At 32.7% G+C, this 24,374-nt stretch overlaps 1 protein-coding gene across 3 annotated transcripts in view; it reads right to left on the minus strand.

Annotated features, from left to right (window-relative positions):
- Positions 1 to 283: 283 nt before the first annotated feature.
- The window catches only part of LOC135952147 (uncharacterized), a 40,250-nt gene continuing 16,159 nt past the window's right edge, over positions 284 to 24,374 (minus strand). For 2 of the 3 annotated variants that reach the window (XM_065501949.1, XM_065501952.1), the window contains exon 2: positions 284 to 2,750. In XM_065501949.1, the coding sequence (XP_065358021.1) occupies positions 1,246 to 2,750 (1,505 nt within the window). In that variant the 3' untranslated portion in view covers positions 284 to 1,245. Of the gene's footprint in view, positions 2,751 to 2,833; positions 3,051 to 24,374 lie in introns of those variants that run through there. The other variant, XM_065501951.1, reaches the window with a different exon arrangement.

Raw genomic sequence — 24,374 nt, forward strand, 5'->3', positions numbered from 1 at the left:
GGGCGAATTTAACAATTAGAGAGCTGTTTCGAATGTCAAACTCCGTATAAAAAAAATTAATGAATACGCTCGTATCTGCCTGAATTCGCCACCCACACCACCTGTTATATAAATTCGCATTGCTCCATTTATAAACTCGTTCCCAAGTCGAATTTATATACAAGGTGTTGTCGGTGGCGAATTCAGGCAAATACGAGCGAATTCATTATTTTTTTATTATCAAAACAATGAGAGAGTTATTTCAAATATCAAACTCCATACATAAAAATTAATGAATTCGCTCATATTTGCCTGAATTCGCCACCGACACCACCTTGTATATAAATTCGACTTGGGAACGAGTTTATAAATGGAGCAATTTGCTTGAATTCGCCTTTGCAATCAGCTGTATAAATTCGCATTGTTTTTAATGAATTCAAGGCAGATATGATGAACTTATGTCTAGTATACTAAATTTATGAGGCCACTTCTTTTGGTTTGTAAATTAACTATCCTTAATGTTTGTTTTGCCATAAAATTCTTGTTTGTTATGAATTTGTTCTAATATAGTGGTTTAACACTATTTAAAATCTTTTAAAAATCATGCTTTAAAAAAACTTTAGAATGAAATTCGTTGTAGGAGAAATCTGTTAACATTTTGGGGAAATCATTTCATATTATAAGCGAAATCAATCAAACAATTATTGTTCTATGAAGTGTAAAGTGATGATTAACTCAAATACTACCATTTGGTTTTGACATATTCATCAATGCACAGATTCGTTTTATGCAACATTTCAATACAGTTTTTAAGGTGGCATGTTTTGTTTATGCCGACCACTGAGCTAGAGACTTTAAATTTCGGCCGTTGGTTCGTCTCTTCTCAAACTAATCCACAAAGAATCTAACATTTTCTAAACTAATACAGATTCCAAAAAAACATTTAAGATCAATATAAAAAAAATGTTGGAGAAAACAATTTAGGTAGTCGTGATTTTAAATAGCAACCTTAGTTGGACAATAGCTGATTAATTGGGGTTAATTAAACTTACTAAAATATTGTAAAATGATTACTGCCCTTCAAACGATTTCAACTAACACCAAATTTCATTCATTCCACAATTTTAAAGCAATATTTTCACTCACATTTCTTAAGACCTTTGTACTCAAATATGGCACATTAACACATCTGAAGCATACTTTTACCCTTTGGATATGTAATTATTCTTCTCTTCAAACTTCTCTCACTCTCTCTCCACGCCGACTCTATAAAAACGAACAGCTCAGGATTAATATCAAAACCAATACGGGAAAGATGGCATAAATTTCTGGTCTGGGATGACAGGTTGAGATCAAATACGTGATATCATCGTCCTCATGTTCGATACCATCACGTGTAGGCACTTCGACGACCACTATCTCATCGGACATAAAACCAATGGGAAATGTGCAATTGGTGGCATTAACACAGGCCTGCTGGTTAGTTAAATTCGAATATTCAAAGGTGGGCTTGTAAATATCGAATATGGCATGGATATCATTGCGCACCATATCATTGTCACTGTAGAATATGTAATAGTAGTAGCCATCGGCATCGATTTCATGTATAGACAACATGCGATGCGAGCCATTCTCCAGAAAATGGGGATTCGTACAATCGGCCATGGGTGGAAAATCGCCAAAGGAGAGTTTATTGGTTTTGAAACATTCTAGCAGACCGTTCTCAAAACTTGATATTGAATTGGATTCATCGGTTTGAGTGAAATTCATGGCATTACCGCCATGCGTATATTTACGATCGTACACATGATCACGTTTGGGTCGATGCTTGTAAAGTTGATCGTATACCTTTTGTTTGCGCTGCTCATGATCTCGAGCATGCCTTTCCAAGTACGCTTTGTGTTGGGAAGTACGTCTTATCCTGGGTATATTCAAGTCTTCTTGAGAATTCATTTGCTTAAGAGGATTAATATCTTCTTCACTTGTCTTCAGACTATTGCCATTATTCTCACGTTGTTTCTGGGAATTAGGAGATCCTTTCTTTAGTTTCTTGCGTCGTACCTTTGTAGTTTTGGGAATTTCTGTGGTTGTAGTAGTGGTAGTATTATCTTCCTCACTCTCACTCCCATCCTCATCAATATCCTCTGTTAAATCCTCAGCTCCTCGGTTTTCCATCTCCATTAAATGATCCGAATTTTCAGTGGCATTTTGTATGTCCGTACTATTAACCAATTCATCACTGCGTATATTTTCATTGATAACCTCGAAATCTTCAAAGAACACCTTCACCTGTTCATGACCCTGATTCCAATTGGGACCAAATTTCTTTTTATTATGATCCAATAAACCACAAGTATCCAATTCTCTAGCACCCTTTACCACCAACATACGAGCACCATCATATCGCGAACAGAATTTCAACAGAACTCTGGCTCCTTTTAGCAAATAGAAACCCCAGTATTCGAAAGTATCATCCGGCAAAGTCATGGACTTTTTCAATCTGATGTGCTTGTGATTTGTGGAAATTTCGGGTCTGCCTGCCAACTGGAAGGCATTAAAGTTACTGCTCATCTTAAGAGAATGTTGCTGGCAAAATATCGAGGAAATGCCATCTCTTATCTCTATAATATCCGATTCGGCCACCGGATAAACCACATCGGCAAATACTGTTCTCCTCAGATACAAGGGTATAACAATCAAAGTGGCCGGCAGAATTACAATTAAAATGCAAAAGATTAAAACCCTTTTGACGCCATGCATCTCTTGAGCCTCTGAAAATAGAAAATTTAAAACAAAAACAAACAATTAATATCAGTTGAAATATGAAAGTGTATCTGCAAAATAAATAAAACACCTTCAAAATGATATTCGGTAGTTCGAAGTTTATAATTTGCTATCATCTCCATGTTGTTAGTTTATCTTTTTTCCCAGAACAATTCAAAAATGAAAACTAGTTAAATAAAATTCGTTTTAAATTTTAAACCGCACGATCTTCACGATCTTAACTTTTGGACAAACGTTTATCAAATGAGCTGAGTTCGTTGAGCATTTGCCTCTTCAAAATAATTATGGTCCCCCTCATCAAAAAAACAACAACAGTACACAAAGACGTAAGAAAACTGATTTTATATCAAAATTCCGTTCATTATCAGTCACAACAAATCAAGCAAATAAACTCTATTTGCTCGACTAATTTTAAGTTTTATTTATTTGTTGTTGCTATTATTATTTTTAAACAATTTTTTTCTTCATCTTCATAGTTTGTGATTATTTTATGAGAGCACGGGTAAATATTTTCATATGTGAATAGACAATTTGAACTATAGTAGGTGGTGGTGTTTTAGTGATGTTGTAAAATGATACTGTGGGATAATTCGCACAGACAGTGGTTCTTAATCGATGGGAAATTTGGCGACATTTCCCACGAATAAGTAGGAACTATGGAGGATTATTTTTGAAGAGTTTATCAAATCTTACATTTCCTAGGATATCAAAATATTGGAAGTATTATTTTGCTCCTTAAAAAACTATTTTTAGAACAAAAGCGAATTCAAATTCAAAACAATTTGGTTAAGAGGTTGAAGAGATTCCGGGTCACGGGTCAAAAAGTCCGTGAGCTCTATGCACCTTGTCCAAATTTTCTCCAATTCTTTTATATGTATATATTTTTTGTGAGATAAAATCATCTCGCTGGAGTCAAATCTCTTTTCGCCGAGACATTTCTTCAGGTTTGGAAACATGAAATAGTCACTCGGGCAAAATGCCCGAAGAGGGCGCAACTGTTTCGGGTGTACAAACCTCAACTGGGCGTCCAGAACATTGGGCATCTTCCGTGTTTGTAGGCCACAACGATATTCAGTAAACCACTTTTTTACCATGAAAATTGAAAATGCAGAGTTCTGATGTTTCAGTGATGTTTTTTTTTTCGCTAAAAGTAATGCTTTATGAGAGAAGAAATTACTTTTTTCTAATTTCTCCTGAAGTCACGAGGTAGTCTGCTATCAATGGCTGTCAACTGAAACTAAATGACGCAGCTTGTTAAAATTTTGACAGGAGTCAACTGACAGATGTCTGTTGACAGGAGCAGTTTTTTTCTTTCAGTTAAGAGCCGGAAAATTCAAAAAGTCGCGGACTTATTGACCCACACTCATAACAAATTTATTGAAAACGTGAGACTCAATGAATTGAGAATGTTTGATCAAAATACATATTCATATTCTCAGCACTGCTACAGGTTTTGTCAATCCAATCTTTAGTTGCCAAATATCTCTTGTAAACATTGTAGAGAATTAGATTTACAATATTTACAAGATATCTTGGATAATTGAAGATTGTTAAGGCATAATTGAAGATTGTTTTAAATGTAAATGCATTCCAGCAATGTAGATAAATTTGAGGTTAAGAAATGAAACCCATTTTTTTGACAAATTCAGTTCTATTGCTTTTAATGAAAAGTAAAAATATGGAAGTGAATAATGGAATATGATGTCGGGCAAATGTCCTCCTTTGGTAAATCGGCAGACGTTCACTTTTTCTAAAAACGTTTGAACCACAGCCGAATATCATGAGATTTAACACCAATGGATTAGTATTTATGGAGTTGATTTACTGCTCTGACAAGCCAAGAATAGAAATTGGCAACGTTTCGGACGAAAATTGCCTCCAAAGTATTGAAACGTACTGCTGGTTTTCATATAAAGATAATCTTTTTCGAGCAACTTAATTTGGAAACTTGATGTCACCGAAGCTCCCCTCGTTATCCTCCAGCCAACTGCCATACAACTTATGCCTCAATAAATAGTTAGCGAACCATGATATCAAGGAAATTCTAGTAAAAAGTACATGATAAGTAATCGGAACTTTAGTAAATTTCTATCTTGTTTTAAAGATTCATAAAAGATACAAAATATATAAGAAAACATCTGGATATTTATTCATTATTCATTGAAAGACTTTTATTTGAATAGAATTCATTCATGGATGAATTAAATCATAATGAAAATAATTCATAATAAAATTCATTCAACAATTGAATGATTAAATTTTTGTTAATTCAAATCTAATCCAAATAAAATGAAAATATTTTTTCTTCATTAAAACTTACAAAAAGAATTTTTCAAAGCCTTTTTGTAATAGTTTTGAATTGACAACATATTCAATCACTTGAATTTAAGAAAATTTTAATGATTCAATAAGGAATTAATTCTATAAAGAATGGATTCGTTCAGGAAAGTAAGCAACAATTTTGAAGCTGTAAGGAATTAAGCCTATGAATTAATTCGTAATGCATTTTTTCATTAGAATAATTAAGAGATAATATTTGATTTTGAAAATTTAATTAAGAACTAATTCTATTCTTTATTATATTTTATTATTAAGATTTTGATCTGACCTTTGCACGGTACTACGAAGAATATAGCATTTTTAGTACCACGAATCATTAGAATTGGCTTGGATATGTGTAACGTTCCTCATCAAAAATAATACAGAGAACAAAAGCAGCACTCCAGATTATTGCTTCGTACAGAAAAGTTGAATAGAAAATTTTTAAAGAGAAATCTAATTATTGATTGTATGATTTAAAAATGCGGGACTTACAATAGATGGCGTATTTTTTGAACGCGGTTTTTGTTTTTAATAACTTATATATCATTTTGAAGGCTACATATCTGTCATTTATTCTCACTTAGTTATTGAATATTATAGTGTAAACAACAACATCTTTTTTTGCTTTGAAAATGTTTAGCTTTACTCCTTTAATTTGAAAAAAAAGTGCCGCTGAAGCACGCCGAAAGCTAATGGTGTTTCAACGTGCGAGAGATGGTTGTTTCGGTTCAGAAGTGGTGATTTTGACATGGAAGACAAAAATGTGGAGGAGTTAATCTATGAAGAATGTTGTCAAACTCAATAAGAGCTTGCAAAATCATTGACAATTTCAAAATCAATCAGCAATTTCAAAACGTTTGCAAGCAGCAGGATTCATCCAAAATCAGGGATATTTGGTATACGAATTGAAGCTGAGATACCTAGATAGACGAGTTTGCATGTCCGAATGATGTTGAACGCTATAAAAAAAATCATTTTGGCACCGAATCATTACTTGCGGTGAAAAATTGATCCATTACGATAACCCGAAGCATAAGAGATCGTATTATCGAATCGATACCAATACCATATCCATTTTGCTAAGGTAATGTCCTGTATTTGGTGGAAGCAAAAGGGTCCTATCTATTATGAGCTGCTGAAATCTGGCCAGACCATCACATGAAACCTGTAACGAACGCAAATGATTCCTTTGAAGCTAGCATTGGCTGAAAAACGCCCAGAATATGCGACCAAACATGAATCGTAATATTTCATCATGACAACTTTCGGCCACATGTTGCAATACCTGTTAAAAAGCATTTAGAATGAAGTGATTGAGACATTTTTTAGTCCAAACCTTGCCCCGTCCGAATACTATTTGTTTCGATCGATGCAGAACGCTCTCTGGAATACGCTTCACCTTATTCGTTATTTTCTTGATTCGTTCTTTGCATTAAAAGATGAGTATTTCTTTTGACCCGGTATCCATATTTTGCCAGATGGGAAAATGTTATAGCTAACAATGACCAATACTTTAATAAATTTACACTCAATTAAAAATACCATAAGCTTTAATAAATACCATTTTAAACATTTATGTAAAAAATATTTGGAATTTTGCAATGAAAAGAATCCACATAACCGAAATAAGTTTCTCTAAGCCTATATCAATGTCTAGAAATGATCTGAACATCAGAGGAACCTCGATTAGGGCAATTTAATAAATGCTTTTGGATGTAAAATACATGGAATATCGCCTCCAAAGTTCTGTTTTAATACCATCTGGAAGCAGCAGTATTTTACTACCAAGGTATTGCGGATTATAGCAGTATACTACTGGGAAATTGTAGTACGGAAATGTGTTATGTATACCAGTAATATTAACAACTACAGATTTTCTGAGCAGATCTTTAATAAAAAGTATGAGAATAATAAGGTATCATCAATCGTTTTATATGGGACAAGTTTGCCAGTTTGTTTACTGTGAGAGAGTACTTGGAGAAATAAATAAATAATGTTTTGTCTCAATGAATCTGGAATTTGAATTTGAGTTAAAATTAGGATTAGGATCTACATAAATCAATTTGAGAAACACTGCTTACTCAGACAACATCTTATAAATTATTTTACAAAATTTATTTATTTTACAAAGATAAGATTAAATTTTGTTTGTAACTTTGACATATTTATATATTTTTTTTATACTTTTTGCAACTCAATCATTATAAATTCTTGATAAAAAACAATTTTTTTTTTTGGAAAATTCTATTGAACAAAAATAAATATATTCAAATTTGCTTTGCGGCCTCACACTCGATTAAAAATGAAAATATTTACAAATGAAATTAGTAATTCAATTATGAAACAGTCAATCGATCAAAAGATCTAGTGTTCGAAAATACCTTTAGTTAACAATTGGAGTCTAGAGCACACAAACGAATAAAATTATTTGATTTCTAAATTGTCCAATGGCGAAATATACATACATATCTTTAAGTTATAAAAATTATAAAGAAAATATTGTCACAACTAATTTAATATTAATGAGGTACTAATTTTTGTCGAATTATTTGGCAGTAAATTGATGAACAACTAAAATTTAAATTCAATTGATAAGAATGGGTCAGTCAGCCAGCCTGCCAGCTGGTTGGTCGATATAATGATTCTTTGTCTATATTTTATTATCAAACGCAATTTCTGTTTTATAAATATAATTGAATGCAATATTTTTTTGTTTTATAAATAAGTATTATTGAAGAGTCACTTGTAGTTAGTTTATTTTGTGATAAGAACGATTAAGTTGTTGCAGATAATAATATTATTATTTTAATAGAAATGTAAATAGTTTTATGGCTAAATCGAAGTACTTACGCCCTTCTGCTACTTTCGCACATACAATTTGTAAAACAATTTTGAAGATTTACCTCACAATATACCTGTAATACCTTTTTAAAAGGAAAATTATCTTTATTATAAATATCGTAATAACTACATAGAACTATCGGAGACAAAAAGGTCTTTCCTACCAACTAGTGTAATTTTTCAATAACTGAAACATAACAGGAAATATCATTTAAGATAGTTTTATAGCAAGAGGAGAAAATTTGAAAAATTTATGCAAAAATGTTGTAACTTTTTTTAAACGTTATTAGTGAAATTTTTGCAATTTTAATTTTTTGGTTTTAATTTTATAAAATATATGATTTATAATTTATTTAAAAATAACTTACCATAAAAAAATAATAGTTTATTACATTCTACACATTTTTCAAACCCAAGTTAACAACATTCTAATTGTAGGGCACACAAATCAAAATGTTCTGTAACAATATTTGTTTGTATTTTAACATTTACATTTTATGTTAACTTTAATCAAACACTCAAAATAAACATCATCAACACTTGTTTAACAAATGTTTAACAAATGTTTAACCAGAATTCCAACAACAACATTAACAAGTGGAAATGTGTTTCTGTTATTTAATGCAAATGTTAACAATAGTAAACTTTTCTCTTTAACACACCTTTACAGAGATAATAAAAATATTAAATAAATTAAAGCATATCTTTAGGATGAACAACAAAATGCAGACTAATGTTAAACTAGCAGTAGCAGTTAACAGACATTTTTCTTTGATTAACAGATTTCTTAAAAATTTTATGCGAGCAAAGTAACGATAAAATATATAAAATCGTAGGGGTAAATGATTCCAGGAATTCTAAACAACTGTGCTCTAGAAACCATAGTTCTAATGTGGATTTTGACCTTGCAAAAATATGTTGTATGTAGTGATACGCTGCAATGTTTGTGTAAAATTTGTGTTAATGAACCCTCTAATTTTGTCTGTCATTTATCAATTCAGTGCAATATTGCTATTATGAGACAGGAAATTATGAAATTAAAGCTGGTGTTCCACAGGGAATTGTTCTCGGACCAACACTTTATTTGGTATATACTTCTGATTTGCATGTGTGCAGATTCCAAGGTAGCTTCTATATGGTTGGATAACTGGAGAATACGAGTAAATACATCACATTTACTCTGAGAAGGGGTTATTCACACTAAATAACATAAACATTCCACAGACAGACACAGTATATAGAAGCCAAGAGACTTCACATGAAGTTAATAGACTCGAGGCTTCACTGGTTAATCAATGGCTAATTGATTAACCAGTGAAGGCTTGCAAGACTTCTCGCATAGAGCCAAATACGATCATGGATTCGTAGAGCCGATCTACCACCCTGTTAAGATGGGAATCATTGGACTCCATCAAAATTCCTACCTTTACGCTGCCCAATTGATCGGTACTGAACTAAGACTAAAGACACCTGGGTGTCATTCTTGGCAGTAAACTGTAATGGAAAACCAACAGAAGGCCATGGCGCCAATGTATGTCTGCCGAAAGGTCATAGGCATGATATGTGGTATCATACCCAGGAACAGATACTAAACCGATTATATTCATTGGAGTCTCTGTCTGATGAAAAGCACTGGATATGGCGTCTAACTGCATAGTCTTTGAAAGGGTTTTAGGGAGACTCCAATGATACTGGATCCCGGAGGATCAAATGTCCAGAAAATTGGATTCGAACACGGCCATATAGAATTTGGTATAACTGTGTCGTTTAGGATCCCAAACGGATGCATAGTGGAGCAGAATTGGATATAAATCTGAAATTTATAAGCGGCTGGTCTGATCGGGATAAAATTGTACATGAGGGTAGCCAAGGAGCATTCGAGTTTAAGTTATAAAAATGTGCCCTACAAATTCTCCAGGGGCGGCGCTATGGGTGCTCAAATTAGGGTACCTTCGACATGTAACATGGATTGTTTCCCATCGGATTTCAAAGATTTTTATATTTTTGGAAAATACTCGGCTAGGCTCGCAAGTTATTTATCCCTTACAATTTCCCAGTTATAGGAATTTGAAAATTGAAATTTAAAAATTTTGCCATACCTCAGATTTTTTAAAATTTTGAGCGTACTTTTGGACGGAATGGACTCGAATTTTGTTAAACCTAAAAAAGGCTTCATAGTCAATTATGGATCCAAAAATAAACAATTTTCAATATAAAAATTAAAAAAATAGTAGATTTTTGCTTTTTTTTTTGGGTGAAAAGGTGGGTTAACTATCTTTTATTAAAAAAAAACTTTCTTTACCCCCTGTCTATACATGATAAATTTGCATCATGATAAACGTCAAAATGGCTGTCAAAATAAAAAATTATCAGGTATAGTCTCCATTGATTAGTATTATTGCTCCGTTATGACAAAATTGTTAGTGCTTTTGCTTAGACAACTTTATCTTGACAACAAACGTCATTAATTGTTATGATAAATATTTGTCAAGTATAGACAGGGGAGAACATTTTGGAATAAACGGAGAACATTTTGGAATAAAAAAAGTTTCCTATTTTTTGAATATGTCGCCCCTACGCCCTTCAGAATTTGACCTATTTTTATCAAAATTTCAACTTTGGGTCACATGTTCTAAAATCTCTTGGGTCAGAAAACGAAAAGCAAATATTTGAGGGAGAAATGTCACCCATTGTCGTTATCTGGAAAGTATACAAGATTCGACTGCGAACCAATATATTTTTGCTCAATTTTATTTTTAATGTACATACATACATAAATTCTCTTTTTCTGTTTCTTTAAATTTAACGGAAAATAAACAAAACAATTTTTTGATTGACATCTTTGGTCATTGATCGATCAGTGATCATGTTTTCATTATTTGGAATTCAACAAATATGCATTTGTTTTATTATCCAGCACACGCTACAAAATTCATATCATGTTTACAAGCTTACTTGGCAAATAAAATTGATAATGAAATTTGTATTTGAACTCGAACGAAATTGAGTAAAACAAAAAGCATTTACAATTTCAAATTGCAATTATAATTATATAATATATATTAAACTTTAATCGCAAATTGTTGGTTTAGTGTAAAAAGGTGTTTGATTTTAAAAAGTTTAAAAACAAGAATATTTATTTTGTTTGAAAAGTCTGGCCCATAATCATAGTCAAAAATAAAGTACATTTTAAGAGAATTAAACTCGACTTTACTTAAGAGTGGACTTTAGGTCTATCATAGACAAGTTAAAGTATACTTCTGACGCTGAAGTCGACTCTAAATATAAAACTAGCTGAAGTTGTTTTTAACTCGTTTAACAACAGCATCTGCTGTTCTTCGCCAAGTAAAATAGTTCGTCACAAAGTAAAAAATGTTTAAGTAACAAGATATTGGTAGAGATTTTGCAATTATTGAACAGTTATCAATAAAATTAATACCAAAATATCGTAATTATGATATTAATATTATCTCTTCCATTTTTCCACAACAAACAACTTTCTTTCTTTAGATGTCCCGGTTTACGTTTTTTGGATTTTTTTTTAATTTTGTATATCAGCTGTTCAACGTTGCCACTTGTCTGTTTTTTGTTGTATATTGTATGAACTAGGGTTCTATAAGTCGATTGTTCGAACAATCGACTATTTCCTGAAAAAAGTCGAAATCGACTTTTTGGTCGGAAAAAAGTCAAACAATCGATTATGTTATCTCAAAAGTCGAATAGTCAAAAATAGTCGATAAAAGTCGAAAATAGTTGAAACAAGTAAGAGTACTATATTCGGCCGTGCCGAATCTTAAATACCCTCCACCTAAATATGATGGTATAAAAGCTGAAATAATATAACAATTGTTAGAAAGACTAGTTTACGCAGAAGATATTTTATTTCAAATGTACAAAAAATTGTATCTAATTCAGCAATTTATAACTGAAATTCCTATTAGAACGTTTGACACAGTTAATTATTGTCTTTTAATTGAGAAATTGTCGTCTAAATTTAATTTTTCTAAATCTTCGTGTAAATTATTATTTTCTTACATAGGTAACCGTAAACACTTTGTTGGAACTGGGTAAACGATCTACAATATCTGAGTGTCAAAGTGGCGCACAGTGGTATGAGAAAAAAAAGAGGGAAACAAATCTGTAACTTCTAAACCCTTAGTCCGATTTTAATGAAATTTCACATGCGCAAAGGGGAAGTATTGTCGAGTTTAAGTCTGGACCTCAACATTTTTCTCTTTTAACCTCAAGTGAAGAAACAGAGTATAAAAAAAGGGTATACAAATATATTTAGACAAATTTCAAAATATTTGGTTGTGGAACTTATGCGGGAGCTATGACCTATTATGATTCGATTGTCATAAAATATTTTTACGTCATTTTTATGTATTTATATGAGAGCTGTGGCCAATTATGGACCAATATTCACAAAATTCAGTATTATGATTTTTGAATACAAATTACTGATCTGTGTACTATTTTGATTTAATATATGGATGCTATGACCTATTATGGTCCTAAGTATTTAAGGGCTATTTTTGTAGAATTTCATATAAACAACGCTATTAACAAGAATGGATCTTATGTGGAGCTATGCCGAATTATGCACCAATATTTAAAAAATCTTGTAGTACGATTCTTGGATACAAATTACTCATCGGTGTAAAATTTTGGTTGAGTGTAGATTTTTATGGATATTTGTGCAGGGTGATGTGTTTTCCTGAAGTAGTTCTTATATGGAGGTTATGACCAATTATGGGCCTATCATCATAAAATTTGGTACATCGATTTTTGTATATATTGAATAAATTTGTTTTGAATTTCAACCTGATAACTATATTTGTAAGAAATTTATGAGGATATTAGTGATTTTCGGGAGTGGACCTTATATGAGAGCTATGGTTAAATATGGACCGATATTCACAAAATCCAGAAGTATGATTACTGGATTCAAATTACTGGATCTGTGCGTAATTTCATTTTGATATCGATATGTTTTTAATACTTTTTAAGGTTAATATCTTTTTTCGGAAATGGGAGCTATGACCAATTATCGGCCAATCTGCATAAAATTTGGTACAGTGATATCTATATATATGTGTATAATTTTTGTCGAATTTTAGCATGATAAATGTATTTATAAGAGATTTATGAGTACTTAACTGATTTTTGGAAGTGGACCTTATATGGGAGCTATGGTCAAATATGGACCGATATTCACAAAATCCAGTAGTATGATTTCTAAATATAAACTATGGATGTGTGTGAAATTTTGTTTTGATATCGATATTTTTTAGATATTTATGTAGGTTATTGTGTTTTTCGGAAGTGGTCCTTATATGGGAGCTATAACCAATTATCGGCCGATTTTCATAGAATTAGGTACAGCAATTTTGGTATAAATGGGGATTATTCATGTCGAATTTCAACTTGATAGCGATATTTATAAGACATTTATGCTTATTTAAGAGATTTTCGGAAGTGTACTTTATATGGGGGCTATGGTCAAATATGGGCCGATCCACGAACAATTTTGTAATATAATTTCTTTTACCACGAAACTTATTTTCGCTGAATTTCATGTGGATATTCCTTAGGCATTTATAGACCATAGAACCATATTTCGGGAAGAAATTTGTATGGGGGCTAGGAGAAATCATGGACGGATTCTTATAATTTTAACCAGAGTTACTCCTTTTATCATAAAAGTAACGAGTGCAAAATTTTATGATATTAGCTGCAATATATTTACAAAAAATGTCCAAAAATATATGAAAATTATCAATTTTTTTTTGAGGTTGTCCCACATTTTCATTCATAACTTTGGTTCCACTGTACCGATTTCGCTGATTTTCAATACCAAACTGCTTAGGAGAACAATAAACATTTTTCTAGCAAGTCTAACCATTTTGTTTGTCTATTTTGGACGTGAGCGTGTTTTACACAGACAGACAGACAGACGGACAGACAGACGGACATGGCTCAATCGATTTAGAATTTCATAAGGATCAATAATATATATACTTTGTTGGGTCTCAGATGAATATTTCTCAATGTTACACACGGAATGACAAACTTATATATACCCTCATTCACCACTTATTCACCAGGTTATAAAAAGTCGAATAGTCGATAAAAGTCGACTTTTTAGATTGTTAAAAAAAAATATTGCACTTGCATTTTTTGTAGTAATAAATAAATAAATGTTTATAAAATAAAGCTCTTTTCTACACAAACTATTATCGCCTTGATAAATTTAATTTGTATTGCTAAATATTACAAAAGCCGCATCAATAAATGTAGAAACCATATATTTTTTACAAGAAATGGTAAAAAGTTGAAAAAAGTCGGAAAGTCGAAAATAGTCGAAAAAAGTCGATTAACTAAAAAGTCGAAAGTTCGAAAAGTCGACTTTTCATAAACTACCAAAAGTCGAAAGTTCGAAAAGTCGACTTTTTAAAAAACGGAAAAAGTCGAAAGGTCGAAAAGTCGACTTTTTGTTTCAGCTATAGAACCCTAGTATGAACACATTTTCTACATTTGCGGTGGCACCCAGTTAAAGTCGGTTCAATTTAAAACATACTTTAATTTTGACTATGGTTGCAAATTAATAAAAAGTAGGTTTTTATTTTAAAGTTGTTTTTAAAAAGAACCGACTTTAGTGTTTGACTATGATTATGGGCCTCTGTTATTTACTGTATATTGTCGCAAATTAAACCTTTTGATAAAATAATGAAGTAAAAAATCAGACCAGTTGAAAATTTCTTTGGTTTATTTATTAAAGTAATTTAAAATACAATAATATGGAAAATTTTTGATAATTCAACATATTTTTGAACAATTCACAATCGGTGTCGTAGCGTTTTAACGTTGTATGTCGTCATTTTTTTATTAATATTTTGTTTTTGTTTCGAAAAATTTAGTTTGAAAAATATTTGTGACATACAACTTACAACGCATTGTTGTATAATTGTTTTCGAATTTCTTGTAATCTGCGGAAAGTTCATTTATAATAAGTTTCGTTCACAAAACTTAAGCTCAGTCATACACTAGAAACAAATTTAATTTTTAGTTCAAAAAAATCGAGGTTATTATTATGTTGACCTCAAACAATTATTATTATCTCTGTATTTTACATTATTAAACACTACTTCAACAAAAATCTCAAACAAAATTCATTCATGAAAAAAAAACACACAAAGAAACCAGAAATAATTGTGCAACGTGTTCACATTATTAAATTTTGTACTTGCATACGAATAGAACTAAACATTAAGTTGTAACAACAATAATTTTCAAAAAAAATTATTATGAAAATGTGAGTGTTTTATTCTTTACGAAAAGAAGGTTGTTTAATATTTATGTAACTTCATGTGAAAAAATAAGATTAAGAAAATGAAATCAAAATTTAAAAGTATTATTTTTATCGTTTAAAAATATTTTCTTAATTTTGAACTCTTTCCAAAAACTGTATGAAATTTCAAAGACAAGTATTTCAGGCAATGGATTTGAGTTTGGATTTTAGTTTGGACTTTAGTTTGGATTCGAGTTTGAAACAAAATTTGTAGTCTTGGGAAGCACATTTTCCTGCCTGTATGGGGACACCGCATGTGGTCAAAGGTCTCAATCCATATAATTGGACAGTTGAAGTATAAAATGGTTTGGGCGGTAAACATATTCCAATCTTTTAAAGCACTGAATCCGTATGATGCTTTCCTGGCAACCTAGCGTTGCAGTAGTTCTTCTGGTTGATATTTACAGGAATTGCCTAATTACTGGATATATGTCAATGGGATGGAGAGGTTAATCTTTATACCTAAGGTGGATAGGCGTGCCACTCAAAATCGAATAATTATAAACATATTAGCCTATCGTCTTTTCTATTTGAAAACAAATATGTGATTGCTAGATCTATTCGTACATCTGAGAGTCATTATTTATAAGCGACTCTCAACATGACTAAAGATGGTGAAACTGTTGAAAATACACTCTACGAGGTGGTGAATATACTATGAGTCTCAAAAGTGAGAAAATTATTTGATTTTCTTAAGCTAATGAAAATTATAAAATCCTTCCATCGATTAATATTTAAAAGTTTTGGTTTGGTACAGCTTAGGACGAATATTAGGTTCGGTTCTGTAAAAAGGTTTAGTTTGAACTCTAATGTTTTTCACTACCTTAAAAGAAGAATATAATTCACTGATGTTATTCACTTTTTACGCACATAGTACATGACACAGAAGGTTCGAAAGAACCTTCAATAAAATTAAGATTTAGGCAATTGGGGATACTTTAGAGGTACTTACGATCCAGGATTTTCGCATGATTTACAGCAGATTTATCAATTCGATCCTAAGAGTTTAAGGATAAAGATGGCCAGAGGAACTAAACGAAAACGGGTTTTATCACCCTTATTGTGGCCACCGGTGGTCAACGTTATAATGCAAACTTTTGAGGCAAAATTCCGAATATAGTAGCTAATGCGGATGACGATTACACTGGTAAAATGGAAGATTTTTTCGATTATCAAAAAAATTATGCAGGCAGTAAAGAAGAGGTTTAATATGCCGAAAATTGTATGTTTGAAGAAAAAATTAGCAGTCGAGCCAAAATACTGGATACATTGCCCTGAATAGTAAATTATTTTAGAGAAGGAAAACCCAGGAAAGGCTTAAATGCGACTGCAGGAATTTCATATGTAAGAACTAGAGCTTGGTATACATGGTAGTTCATTACGCGCGAACTAGCAAGACCACATCACTCGTCAGATGTAGTGTCATTTAAATCGTAATGTAATGTCAAAGATTGTTAGACCCAATCTGTAGCCGTGTGTAGGCCATTAAGTCTGGACCCTGCTACCTCACCAAGGTTGATCAGTGTGTAGTTGCCCAGGAATTAGTGTCTTTTGACACTCAGTGCTGGGCATTCTCAGAGAAGGTGAAAAATCGTTTCATCTTTTTCCCTATCCTTACAGCTACGACAATGGTCGTTAAATAGAAGGGTTATCAGTTAACTATACAACTGATAACCCTTCTATTATGGGTTATCAGTTGTATAGTTCGATTCTCGTTAAAAGAGGACACATTAACTTGTATTAATTATGAAAAATCTCAGCCTGAAAAACACTACATTCCTTTGGAAGACCTATCCCATGTTCGTCACAGAAAACACCGGAACCAACACCACAGCTCTTTTTAGAATCGTCTGTACATATTCTGGTGTCATATGCATACACGAGATTACCCCAACACCACTCACTCCTGGAGGGAATTAAATCCTAGAACACCCTATCAAGAGGTGGCAGCACTTCAGGCAGAGGTGGCCATTATATGAAGGTCTATTGGAACAAGGTGCAGTATAGTGTTCAGTGCCTGTGAAGGACTAGTTCTTAGAGTGCCAGTTATGCCAATGCAGGCCTATCTCTGAACTTTATATAGTTGGTATACAACATAGTTCCTTCTAATTGCAGTCCACCATACAAGAGATCCATAAGTAAGAATTGGTCGTACTATAGCCGTGTACATCCTTTTAACTATGCTGAGACTAAGTCCCCATTTTATACCAAGCATCTTACAACAGGTACAAAAGGTCACCGTCGCCTTATTAACCCTGTGTTGAATATTCAATTTCCTTGATAATTTAGAGTCCAGGATAATAGCTAGATATTTTGCATTATTTGAAAGGGGAATTTCGCAGTTTTTCAACTGCGGAAGTCTGAAGCTTGGAATCTTGGTCTTTGTCGTGAATTGTCATAGCTATACTTACGATAGATATAGGAAGATAGTAAATAAGACTCATAAGTGCATCTTACTTGATATTAGAAACACAAATCAGATGAATATCATTCTATACATACTATCTATTGAGATATTTGTAGATTTATTGGCGCCAAGAAGCTTGCCATGACTCTATACGAAGGCTATACGAATATTTTGTAAGAAATCCGGTGTCTTTGACATGATAGTTATCTTTTTTTGAATCACGGACTGCAGGATCTCCATACTCGATTTTGGAAGTACGCCCAAATAGTGCTTACAGAAAGGTGTGCTGGGAACCGATAGACAGTTTGAAATGTGTGTAGTATTCGTAGATGAATGTAAGACGTAGATAAAAAGCGATGTTGCAGGCTAAACTGCCTTTTGGTCAACACGAAGGTAGTGGGGAACTGTAAATGTGCTAATGAGTCAGTACTATGTTAGGGTATACTCGGGTTACTGTAACATACAGATTAACTGGTGAGGCAAGGTTCTGGACTGGACTTGGAGGTGTGGAATATTGGAATAATATCTTCAATCTATCACTATTATAAGTAGTGCAATATCCGAGAGGTACTTGAATAATTCCAACCGATCCAGGCAAAGTAAAACAGACTGCAAAGTCTTAAACAAACTGTATATGCCGAGAACAAGAATGATGTTGTGGATAACTGCTGGGATTATTATGTTCTTGATGAACTATCGGACCTATAAGATAACGAGTTTTGGTTGGCTCTGCCGCATGTCGTCTGATAGTTGGTATAGACTCTAACAACCACCCTTACAATATTTGTAGTTCTCTCTCCGAACAACCCTCGCATAGTTACACAATTATACATACATTTATAACCTTCAATAATTATTTATACACCTTGTTACCTTTTTCCTCAAAGTACCAATACATTTGTTTGTTTATTTTCCACCTAGAAAAATTAATTATATTGAAAAGAGAAAAGCCGCTAAATATGAATAAGTGCAAAAGAAAATGTAAAACAACCACATACTTCCGCTTACATTCAATTCTAATCGCTAAATGGAAAATTATTCCAAGTAACTAAGTAAATGAATGAAAAAGAAACACAACAAACCAGAAGTGACCTCATAACCACTTAGATTCTAAAGAGGATTTCTTATGATTCAATCTAAATTTAGCAAATTAAAAGCAGTTTTAGAAAAACATTTCTGTTTTTTTTTACAACATTTCGCTTGGCAATAATTTCATGGTGGACGTTAGCAGAGCGACCGGGATTTGGTCTGGTGATAAGTACTCGTAGAATTGCTTTCGAAGTAATTGACAAGCGATTTAGTTGTTGATAAGACAACCTAAATAGACGACATACATACGACAAGCACTACTCAGCCGTTTACGAGTGGTAACAATGATAAAAATATACTGCTGTACTATATATAAATACATATAAATAGTTTTACTATTTGGGACCCTAATAAAACATATTCTGATGATAGAGAAAGAAATGAATTTGGTATAATATGAATCTACTATGAGTTCTCTTTCACTTAGAAACCCCACAACATAAACTGATTTTATATGATTCCTTAAATTATAATAATTTCAAGTTCTTGAGTCCTTAACTCCTTTTTAAGGTATTCTATTGCCAAATAAATAATTTATGTTAAAAGCTATTGATCACCTTTCACAAGCATCATTTATTCCCCGAATGACTAATATGTTGCAAATTTAATTGGCACTAATTCTTACTAGATTATGTGCCAAGTAGGATCACTAGCAATATTACAAAAAGGTCTGTGAAAGTTCAGTTATATTTATAATTAAATTTGGTAGACTACGGTCATTGCCAAGAAAGTTTTGCATGAATTTAACGCCGCGGAAAAGAAAAAAAAGCACGTGCAAACATTTTTATGAAAATCATGTTCAATTAATCTTATCTACTACTCAACAAAAGATATGAACAGAACAAATAAACCTATAAATAATCGGTCGCTTAATGCAAAACTGTCACAACTAAACTTTTTGCTAATATTTCGTTATTTTAATAAATGCGAATTCTACAGTTATTCAGGCAAATTCTAGCGAATTTATTAATTTTTTTTCATATCGAGTTTGACATTCACTTGACTGAGAGAACATAGGTTTAATGTCATATATAAAAAATTAAAGAATTCGCCTTTGCGGTTGACTGTATAAATTCTCATTGATCCCCTACTACATATATGGGGGATTTTATGTCAAGTGAACCAACTTTTGAAATCAATGTCTTCCGATCGGGATGAAATTTCCAATTTGTTATTCCTATTGTATAGTAATTCAGACACAATTTTTCAACAAAATCGGTCAAGAACTCTCTGACATTTTTGATATTGTATTGCAAATTTCATCCTGATCGTAAGATATCGATTTCAAAAGTTGGTTTACTTGACTGGAATCCCAGAATAATATGGCAAGAAATGTCAGCAATACAAAATTTCACGTTTTTGTATTTTTGAGGTATTTTGAAATATTGATTAGATATTGTGTGTTCAAATAATAAATAATCCAGTAAGTTGGAACTTCGTTTGGACAAAGTATGTCCCGTTTGAACTGTCTAATCCCAGATAAGTTAGGCCAATGTCAGTCAAATTCCGCATCAATCCAGGAGCGAATTATTTCCAAAAATGCAACGCACTGCATGTCGACCCCAGACCTCATCTCATAGGAAGATAATGCCCTAAGTGCCGCCTTTCCGACATAACAAAAATCACAACAAATCATTTGGAACCATCGGTAAACCACACCAGATCGGCATTTCAATGCCATCAATTCTGATTTGACCACTGATCACTTTCAGGTATAAGTACTCTAAAATTCCTATGTAAAACCAAAATCGACTAGAATAATATGTTCCTTCCCGGTAGTCTGGTTGCACTCCTATGGGTCTCCTCCATTAAAAAATTATATGAGGGTGGGATGTACAGGAATCATAAGTAGGGCATGACCTCATGGACCCAGTTGAGATGATAAACTTAATCAAGTAGAGATCTCGCTATCACTTGTTCCACTTTGTTCCACTATACTAAGGCGGCATGTGTAAGTATTGATCTTATCACAGTTACAAAAAAACAGTATGTTCCCAGCAGTTCTAGGATACTGCACCGAACAAGTGATTTTACCTATCATTTAGGGTGACAACTAGTTACATAACTAGCTACGTGAATAGATATTTTAACATCATGTCCTACGCAGGGGGTCAATTACCTCTTTGGATTACAATGAGACTGTCTAATAGCTGGTACAAAGTACTCAACGCATTGGATTCCCATATCGGTTACATAGAGTTAGATACCATTCTAGCTACCTAACTGGTTACATGATCAGCAACATAACTAGTTATTTTAACACCTCAAATAGTCAGTTAAAAAGACATCTCTCATAGACAGTCCAATAACCAATTGCTTGTAAACAAACCTTCCTCCGACAACTTTTCAATAAATTACTTCTGGTGGATAAAAGTGCAGCACAAAATAAAACGTTTAAAGTGACTAAACTCTAGGTTACTTAGATACACTAAAATGACAATTGACACACGCTAGATTACATGGGATGTCAGTATTCTTAAGCTAACAGAAAATTATATCAACACAATTTGTATAAAACCGTTTTATATGGTTTTATACAGACTCTAGATCACTTACGTTATAATTGTCTTCAAGCTAGACTACTTAGGATGTATAAAGTAACCAATTGACTGCTCACCACACTACAAAGAACACATACTACAAAGAGCACGTGTCAAATGACCCAAAATATATAAATTGGAATCAGCCAAGTGGTCAGACATTATTGACAATTCCTGTCTAAAAAGTTTTAATCCCCACGTACTTCCAAAAAGCCGCTGGCAGCCATAGATTGCTTTAATGTTAATGTTTTGCAAATGACTATTCACTTATCAAGACGCTTAGATAAGTGTGACCCCAAAATATTTTATCTTTTGGAAAGTCCCTGGTTGTTTGTATGGATCTCTATGAGCCATCTTAGTCCAACTTAATAACTCTAGATTACAACAATAAATTTTTTTTGGATTTCGCTATAGGATTGTTTAATTAATCAGAATTCAACACATGAGGTCTTGCAATATTTGTTTCTTTAAATAATTCTTGATTTTTGAACAATTGGTAAAACTAGCAAAATACGATGACCTGTAATGGTGGCACATGACAAAAAGTTGAAACGTGTTGATGGGCACACGGCTGTTAGTTAATTCAGGTCGGAAATATCACATTCTCTGTATGATCACAGATCTGAGATGTTAGGACACTTTTAAAAATTGACATTAAATTTTTATATGAATATGACTCAAAAAATGAGAATGATTAGATGACGAAAATCTGAATTTCCTACAATAGTTTCCCAAATGAGCTTGTATTCTGAACACAAATGATAATTATTTCAACTCCCTATGTGAATAAAATGAGACGAGAGAAATGTTTTACGCAGCCTTAAGGACCGTCACAGGCTGCCATCAAAGTACCTCCGAACACTACATTCACGAGGAAACCAAGGTTCTACCGGTCAATGAACACAAAGTCATGTTGACGCAACAGTTCCCTCTGGCATGTCACCGGAGGAGTCTCCCCCGAGGCATGTCAGACAGGTCCTACGGAAATATAAGGAGAGCTCGTATATGACAGCTTTGAACGGTATTCACAGATACGCCATCAATTCCGCAGTAGCAGGATACCGTATGAATATCTTACTTGGAGGTCGCCCACCACCGATAGCAGACGCCGAGAAGCTACTCTACTACGAGCTATTCGAAAGAAGATGGCACTGTGTATAAATAGTGGCAGAGGTTGCAGTCGTTAGTTTAGTTTATGTTGTTGTGCCAGAACGACTCTTCTTCGACGCGGCAGACTCTTCTCGGCTTCTGCTATCGGTGGTGGGCGACCTCCAAGTACGACATTCATACGGTATCCTGCTACTGCGGAATTGATGGCGTATCTGTGAATGCCGTTCAAAGCTGTCATATACGAGCTCTCCTCATATTTCCGTAGGACCTGTCTGACATGCCTTGGGGGAGACTCCTCCGGTGACATACCAGAAGGAACTGTTGCGTCAACATGACGATGTGTCCCTTTATGATCTTAACGGACAAAACTAGAATATTCAAATTTTAGAGCTTTTAGCAGCTACAATGTTAATGTTAGCAGCTTAAACATTTAGTGTTGCCATACTTATAAGCAATACTAATAACTGCTTGCTATCAACATTGTTGATAAGTAGAAGCCTCCACCGATGGACATGTTTACAAACATGATGAATGTTGCAAGCTGCCGTTACGGACCGTTAAATTCAAATTCATAGTGAAATTTCGTAACAATAAATCGTACAGTACAAATAGGATATAATTTTTGAAATCCTACCATAACTACATACATATGTATGTATGTTAAGTAACATAAAACTGGATCTGCTGATCATATTTTGTGTAATTCAATATTTATCCTTATTTATAACTTAATGTTACTTCAAATAAAAACATCTGCTTGTTTTTGGTCGCTGAACAATGATATGAAGATGGATTTTCAAAATTCATTGCACTTTTGCCAATCAAAATCCAGCCCTGCAGTAATTCATCCAATATGATAGAAGTTTGAAATACCGTTACAGAATCTAGGAATCTAGGTAGTTAAAATATGCAAATCAAATTCATATAAATCAAGGTACATATACAAAAATAAACAAATTTCATGAGCACACTGTTCAACTAGAAAATTATTAATTGTTTATTTTCTTTAACATGCCTTAATTCTAATTTCATTATTCACTTTTAGAATATCTCAAATGTTTCCAACTGTTTATCATTTAATATCATTAAAACTACTTTTCAAACTAACACAGCTCTATGTGTACTACAATGTAAATATTTAGCAAACCAAAAATAAATTCTAATTACTAATGCTTTTCTAAATAGAGTATAATCATGTTTTATTTATTTTACCCAGTACTATTTACTCTAGACTTGTCATTTCTGCTCTCGTGTGATAACAAAAAAAAAAGGTCACGTGAAATTTTAGTTTACCTCCGACATATTTTTCGTTATGTGCCATTTATTTAAAACAGCCCTCTTGTGATAGAAAAATAGTTCAAACTCTTCAATCTCAATCGTTTGAGTAGCACACATTTTAATCGATCTTGACCATTAAATTCTATTCTATTTTTGTAAATTTGTCTGTTAGTTTTTGCTTTTATTTATTTTGTATTTTGCTTTTTTTTGTGTTGTTGCACTGCTATTGTTATGATTCAGCTATTTAATATTGACACTTGTGGGCTTTGTTCACATGAGAAACCGCAAAAATGTTTAGAATAGTATAATGCTCAAACAATATAATTACTTAGGGTAATGGTCGATTTATGTGTACTCTACTGATATGAACAAACTTCATATTTCAGAAGCCTCCAGGAGATATAGTGAAAGCAACTCTTATAAATTAGAGTAAGATCTTCGGACACTTAGATTATGTTAAAACTAGATTTATTTCCACCACCAAAAAATTGCGGGGTATATTGATTTAGTCATTACGTTAATAGCACATCGAAATATAGATAGAAACCCCCAAAAGTATATGTATTCTGGGTCCTTATAAAACTTAAGAAAAATATATGTAACATGAAGTATTTATAAAAACAGCACAAAAATGGAAATCAATCCTTAATGACACTTGGGGTTAAAATGACAC

The sequence above is a fragment of the Calliphora vicina genome, chromosome 2 (genome assembly GCF_958450345.1).
Source record: "Calliphora vicina chromosome 2, idCalVici1.1, whole genome shotgun sequence".
NCBI classification, from domain to species: domain Eukaryota; kingdom Metazoa; phylum Arthropoda; class Insecta; order Diptera; family Calliphoridae; genus Calliphora; species Calliphora vicina.